General features: G+C 42.5%; 1 protein-coding gene across 1 annotated transcript in view; it reads left to right on the top strand.

The window, feature by feature from the left end:
- The window catches only part of LOC128303993 (voltage-dependent L-type calcium channel subunit beta-1), a 16,468-nt gene extending 12,781 nt beyond the window's left edge, over positions 1 to 3,687 (top strand). The window contains exon 12 of the mRNA XM_053041103.1: positions 822 to 3,687. Coding sequence (XP_052897063.1) covers positions 822 to 1,459 — 638 coding nt within the window. The 3' untranslated portion in view covers positions 1,460 to 3,687. The remainder of the gene's footprint in view (positions 1 to 821) is intronic.
- The last annotated feature ends 4,129 nt before the right edge of the window (positions 3,688 to 7,816 follow it).

Genomic DNA, 7,816 nt, shown 5'->3' on the forward strand with positions numbered 1-7,816 from the left:
TTTTTCAATTTGAAACATTTAATGTGAGGTTACGCATGAACTTTATTGTTTTTTTTTTTTGTACAAGCAATTTCCTCCCATTTAACTAACTCGTTTGATTTGGTTTATGAAGTGTGAAGTACCGGGCGTCTCCATGAAGACTAACGTTTTACTAATTAAATATAAAAAAAATGTTCAATTTCAAACATTTAATTTGAGGTTACGCATGAACTTTATTGTTTTTTTTATAAGCAATTTCCCCCCATTTAACTAACACGTTTGAATTGGTTTATAAAATGTGAAGTACCGGGCGTCTCCATGAAGACTAACGATTTACTAATTAAATATAAAACTGTTCAATTTGAAACATTTAATTTGAGGTTACGCATGAACTTTATTGTTTTTTTATATAAGCAATTTTACCCCTTTTCAACTGTAAAACATTAACATGAAAGCTCCTAAAACGAGTACACTACACTCCAATAATCAACATCTCAATCGATTTGTTATGAATTTTAATCTCCTTCTCTCCGTAGCTTTACTTTCAAAATGATTCTTAGTAACTTGAACTTCCTATGTTATTTATATTATAAATTAAGTTATTGCATTTCTAACCGCACTACCTTCAACTAGCAATGCTTTAAATTTTATTGCTACGTTTGTTTACATTTTGTGTTTGTTTCTCCCTCTACTGAAGCTCAAGAGTGAACACTTACCCGAATGTCTTTCGGCTAATGCCATTCCCCCTGTGACCCGGGGTTGGTGCCTTTCCTCCAAACGCTTTCTAACACCCGAATCTCGACTCCCCAAACTCACCGTGTGTCTCTGTGTCCCCGTTCTAGGTGCATCATATCATCACAATAGTAATAGTAGTAGTGGTAGTAGAAGGCCGGCCTCGACCCGCCACGGTGACAACCGCGACCGGGACCGGCTGGACCGTATCGAGCGAGACCGCGAGCGGGACCGCGAGCGCCTGCATGCCCGGGAGCGCGACATGCTGCACTACGACATCAACGATGACGATCTGCTGAACGAGCGCAACTACGGACCCGCCGACTACGGCGGCGGAGGCGGCGGCAGCGACCGGGGTGGAGGCGGCGGCATGGTACGGGGCGACAGTCGGGACATGCGCGACCTCAGAGATCCGGCGCCGGCGGGGGTGCGGGAGCGCGGTCAGCTGGCGGGCGGCATGGGGCTGGGGCTGGGGGCGAGCAGCAGTAGTAGTAGTAGTGCACCGCACGCTAGAGCGCACACACTCAGCAGCGACATCCTTGACCACGGCGAGCTAATACGCGAGAGGGAGCGAGAGCGGGAGCTGAACCGGGGGTACGCGGTGCAGGGTGGGCCGCGGCAGCTGGTCGCCGCACCCACCGCCCAAACGGTGCGCCGCGACCGGATGCCCGAGCGGGACCGCGACCGGGACGACTACAGTCCGCACCGTGGCGGCGGTAACAATAGAAGGGTACTGAACGCCATGTAGGAATCGTGGATATAGGGATGGGATCAGGATGATGGCGATGCGGACGTGGGTGGGACCCGTGTACTGGCCCGTGGCCGCACGGTAGACGAACCGGACGAGGACCCGGACGTGCACGTCGTGGAAGCGCTGGACGAGGAAAAGCTCGTGCCGGACAGCGACGAGGACGATGGGTTCGAGTACGACGAGTTCTACTGAGCAAACTCCACACTGGTCGCAGGTCTCGGGCGTATAAAATCACCACACAAAACACATGTACACACACACACGATACGGATACACGAAAACCGATCTCCTCAGTCGATTGCTATCCTCCTTTAAGATCTTCCTACTGACAGACGACTTCCGTAGCAAAGCTCTCAAATAAGACTTCCTGTGTTTTTTTCCTGCCATCATTCAACATCCAGAAGAAGAACAAAACTTTTACTCTTAACTATTCTCGTCACGCACAAAGCCAAACACACTCACACAAGCACACACACACATACACCTTACGCGCCCTACATATAGCAAGGACCAAAAAGAACATGAAAGACCGCCAGTCCCAGCGCAATTCGCATCCGCTTGCAAGTCAAAAAGCAAAAACTACGCGTCGTTGCGAGTCATCCTGATCCGATTCCTATACGGCTAATTAAGGCACCGCTGAAATGCTCTTCTTGGCAAGCGCATTTTGTTATGGCACAAGATCCGATCCGCGCACGTGATCGGTGCAGCAAATGCGAAACGAAACCACCACCAGAGCGTTTCGAGAATCTTCCCACTACACACACCAACACACTCACACTACTCGTCAATCCTTGAAGAGAGACGTTGGTAGGGAAAGCCCCGAGGTCCCTTGTTTGAGTTCGTTCGCGCTGCTTTCACACTAGGTCCCTCTAGTGGCATAAAAACGTCCTTCCCGCGTGTCCCTTATATGCACAAATGAAGAGTGGTACTCAACTTTTGCTACCAGATGGCGCTAGTTTATTTGGTGTTTTACTTTTGTTTAGTATTGTCTACTTCGTTTCCGTACCGTTGCTTGCAGTAATGATTGTTTTTTGAATACTTTGAAACATTTGACACGTACTTTGTAACTTTATGATAGATCTATCATTAATTTTATTTTGTAGTGTATATTTTATATGTTTAATGTTTTCGTTCTTTCTTTCAACCGTCTGCTCTTGTCATGATGTTTAATCGATCGTTTTTTCTTAATTACTTTCATATTACTCTTCTTCCTTCTTGTTCCTTTTTCTTTCACCCTATAGATCTTATCCTGTCCGAGTTTTTCTAGCTGGCTTCTCTGTTGTCTGTCCTCACCAAAGTACCGTCGTTCTTGTTCTAGTGCTTGCCCTGTGACAAACAAACAAACAATAGCCAGACGATTGTGTAGTGCCCGTGTTCAGTACCAGTAGTGCGAAACTGTCCTGGCGAAACCGTTCGTCTGACACTTTTATTTTACCGCCTGTTGCATTCTAGTCCCTTCTTCTTCCCATCTCCACCCGCCCTCGGATCCCTCTTGAATGCTCGCATTCTGCTGCCGCTGCCGCCCTACTGCCTCCCCCCGTCGCACAGATAATGGCAGTTGATGGAATGGTGGACAATGTAGCTTCTGCTAGCACAGCCCCTTCCCTCACACGTACACATACAGACAGACAAGAAGCACGCGGACACACGGCGCTAGGAAAGAAACAAATGTGCTCAGGCCAAGAATGAGGAAAGCAAACCCCGCTATGTATAAAGTAAAGAAAGAAGAGATAAGGTTAGATATTATAGGCATTCTAAAGCGAAAAACAGGCACGATAGCAAACGTGGCGAAACATTGTAATATAGGCTAACTGAAAAAGGCATACCGAATCCTCCCCCAAAGAAAAAAAAAATAACTCTCCCTCACGCCTACTTCGCTCCAAAAACACCCGTCTCAAATAAAAGCGAGAGAGCGAAAGGAATGCTCGGTGGATTGGTTGCTTAAGCAAAGCTAGAAACATTATTTCGCATAATACAAACGGGGAGGGGTGCATGAACGAATACAGCTGCATTGCAATTTTGGTAACAAAGATGGCGCCGACAAACAAACGCAAATGGATGCAAATCGGGGTTGGTTTTGCTGTGCTGTACACCCCAAACCAGACACACACAGAGACACGCAATAGTATGACGTTTGATTGTGCCAAAATGTGACCAGAACTGAACGTACCTCTCAGCAACATACGGACATACGGATCCCGTTGATGATCCCGATATCATGGGGTGTGAGCCACAGCCACAAATGGAAAGAAAAACCTTTCCACATCATTATTTGCTATGTCTTGAGCGTAATTAATAAAGGGTTTTGTTTTTAATTCATATTTCTAAAATTCTTTTTATTTCATGTCCTTAATAACTGTTAACCCTCCTTTTGTTTTTTGGTTGACACACAGCAGGACAACGGTTTGCATCCATTTGAAGCATTTGTGTGGCGACGGTGCCTCTTGCAGTAGTGTGTATGAGAAAAGCTTTAAATTTAACATTAGGTAAATTGTAAAGGTTTATCAAAAGATTAAAATTTAACACATAAATCACACACACAAACACACACATACACAAACAGGCGATTAAATGAAACACAGACAGTTTGTGGATGCGTGCCTGGCAAGCTGTTGAAGACTTTATGCAGGGAAAATTGGAAATGAGACTAGAAAGAGTTTGGAATCGTTTAAACCATAGAAACAGTTTGTTAATAATGTTATTGCTTTTAAGTTTTTTACCTTTTTTCGGTTTCAAATTTCTCTTTTCCCCCCTCTCTCTCCCTCTCTCTCGTTATATTTCCCATGTGCATTGTGTTTTTGGCGGAAAAATTTACACAAAAAAACACACAAATGAGGTGCGCAATCACACGCACGCACGCTTGCCCAGCACGAAGCATAAGTCTCATTTTGTAAAGTAAGGAAAACAGAAACAACAACCAAAAACCCTACCCAAACACACACACACGCAAAAAAATACCAAAAAAAACGACTCAAAAATGAACAATCGTAACAAACATATTATTAACTTGCGTATGTTTAAGCAGCAAATTGAATCGATGCATTGAGAGTACCATATTGGAGAAAAGAAGAAAAAACAAACCATTGCTTAAGTCGAATTTATATACATATAAAGTAACGAAGTTGCGAAATCACCAGCAGGTGGGGGGATGGGGGTTAGTTCTTTTGTGTTTTTTGTAATACTTATTGTAAAGTCACAAAACTAAACGAGCACAGACCGGTTCGAATGATGTGGTCCGCGGGAGTTTCGTTGTTTTCTTGGGACATGCTCCACCCCCCCCCCCCCCTCCCCTTCATTAGGGAATTAAAGTTGAACGAGGGCAGCACATGGGTAGGTTTAGGCGTGTGTTTCTTCCTTTCTCATTCTGTAAACGAACCGAAAAAAACAACCCCCCCACACACACACACACAAACACAACGCAACAACACATTGTCTAAAACATAATGTCAGAGCTTGAATTTCTTGGGTCTAGGTTTTTTTTTCGCCCCCCCTTTTCTCGATCGTTGATTAATTAGTGGTAGGTGCTTTTTCGAGCGTGGGCCCGAGCTTTAGGTATGAATAGTAACGGATTAAGGGTGATGTAAAACGTGTCGATCGAAGAAGAACACACTTTAAAAATTTTGTGAAAATCGTAACAGAATTGCTGATTGCGACAGCATAACAAACACCGAGAAGAACATGTAAAGCTGGAACAGCAATCATTTGACAGCCGACAAGAAACGGGAAGGAGTATGGAGGAGGGAGAATGGAAAGGAGGGAAAAGAATGAAAGGGTAAAACAATCGGGCAAACAATACCTGAGAAGCTATGGTTTCGACAACAAAACAAAACAAAAAATACGGAAAAATGGACAAATTCACTTACTCCCTAGCTCGCAACAACCATCGCCACACAAACGTCACACACTTATGCGACACTCACACAGAAACAAGCGGAACAAACTGAATTAGACATACAGTGATCGGTTGAAATAAAAACCCCAGCTAAACTAATACGAATCAAGCGAAACGATTTTGGTTGATGGTGTCTTTCTTCCACAAGAAACATTCTAAGCTGAACGTAACGAGTCAGAAGAATCACTTTCTTCTCTTCCCACACTTCCGTTTGCAACAAGAAAAAAACAACAACAATATGTTGAAGTCAGTTGAACACCATTTTACACCAACGAGTTCTATTTACATTGTGGAGCAGTTTCACAGTGATAAACACACGATACATCCGCCATCAGCTCATTAAAACACACACACATAGCACTCAACAACTCACATCAAACGATGGAGAGCAAACAAAAAAAGGACGCGTAAATGACAAACGCGAAGGACGAGATTTGTAGAAAGTAAAGTGCAAGTGTACTCTTCCCACGCGCCGATCCGATCGCGATCGAGATCGAGAGAGAGAGAGAGTAGAGTGTTGCCGAAATGTGATTATAAATACTAAAATTATCAGAGTACTTTAAAAGCAAACGTAGAGAACAATTGTAGCAAAAAGGAGAACAAAAACAAATTCCCCTGCAAACGCTCGACGCGTTTTATAGCTGAAGTTGCGAAAGAGGAACAAAAAGAGGAGATAAAAGAGGGAAAACAAAAAATCATACAAAGGATGTAGAAACAAAAACGAACCGCGAAACTCCTGCGAACCTGGTACTCAAACGAGAAAGAAGAAAAGGAAACAACAACAAAAAAACCCAAACAACTCTCTACTTGTAAAAAGCTAAAACCTAAATCTAAACGACAAAAAACAAAACGAAAGAAAAAGAAAGAAAAAAAAGTCCAGCCTATGGATATTATACCTTATCGCATAAGTGGAGTGAAAATGTGAGAACGATATGAAAAAAAGAAGTAAGAGAAAAAGAACCCGGTTAAAGTTGAATGAAGGCGGAAAAAGATGGAAGAAAAAAAAACAAAACAAAAAAATATATTTGCTATATACCAATTGCCTTGCACTGATATAAATGAAATGAAATTAAAACTTGAAGAAAGGAGCTAGAAGACAGCTATTGTAAAGTTGAATGCATATTAAACCTAAGCACACACATACACACATACATACACATGAGGGCGCTGTAATGGGAGGATGTGTGGAAAATCGTTATAAAACACACACACATACATACATGCACCCAAGAGCTGTAATATAGAAACAAAACAAAAAAGTAACAAGCTATTCTTTCCCAAGTTTTACCCGCATTCGTTCTAGCGAAATGAACAAAGTAGTAAAGAAGAAGAAAAATATGATGGCGTTGAAGAAGAAGAAGAAGAAAACACAGAACAGTAAAACAGATAGAAATCATGATTAATAAGTGAGATTAGAAGAATGAAATGAAGAAGAAGAAACAAAACCACGATCGTTGACAAGTTGAGAAGACCAGCTACAAAAAAAAATAATGAAGAGAAGAAAAAGAGTATAAAACAAAACATGTAAAAAAGAACAAACATACAAAACTTCTATTACGCCACTGGTAAGTGCAGTTTCCTCTCATTTCTTCGAGCATTCTTCAAATTATTAAGCAAAAACAAACAAAAAAAGAACCCAAAACCAAGCAAAGAAGGAGCAGAACACACAAAACAAAACATTTAATCGCTGCTGCAAACGAAAAGCAAACAAAACAAAATAGAAGCCACAGAAGCTAGTGAACTAATGCGTTAGTGTGTACACTAATACACAGACAGAGTGGATAAAACAAGAGAGAGAGAGAGAGAGAGGGAGAGGGAGAGCGTGAAAGAGAGTGGAGAATAACATTAGCACACTGCAGAACACTTAAAACACAGTTACAGACAACAACAACAAAAAGAAGAGACATTAAACCATCATTTTTGCTGTCGAAAATGGCCGACCCGGTGTACATACGCGCTTAGAGCCTGGTAGAAGAGGGCACATTACAGGGCATGAGCATCCTGGACAATGATCGAGCTATTTTCTTCAGTGAATCGAAACATTACATTGAAGCGTATTTTGCAAACAAACAAACAAAAGAAATTAAACTACATTTGAGAGCTACTGCCAAGGGACGCTGCACGACGATATTAGCCAAGTGCGCCGTACATTATGGGTGTGTACGGGCTGTTGGGAAGTTTATGGGTTCTGTTTTCCCACACAAACACACACACACACATACTAAACAAAACTTCTTCCAAAAACTCCTTTCGTTTGTCCAATGTCAGTTCAAGTGTTTTTTTTTTTTGCTTCTGTTGGTACGTTTGTTTCCACGTAAGTTTATGCTACTGCCCTCAGCGGGACTGGGTAGTGAGCGTACGATGGAATGTCCTACTTTTACCGCTCCGTAACACAATCGTTACACGCGTGTTGTCCGTTCGTTTTGGGATTGAATACTTTCGGGTTTGACTATTTATAAAGT

The sequence above is a fragment of the Anopheles moucheti genome, chromosome 3 (genome assembly GCF_943734755.1).
Source record: "Anopheles moucheti chromosome 3, idAnoMoucSN_F20_07, whole genome shotgun sequence".
Lineage (NCBI taxonomy): Eukaryota > Metazoa > Arthropoda > Insecta > Diptera > Culicidae > Anopheles > Anopheles moucheti.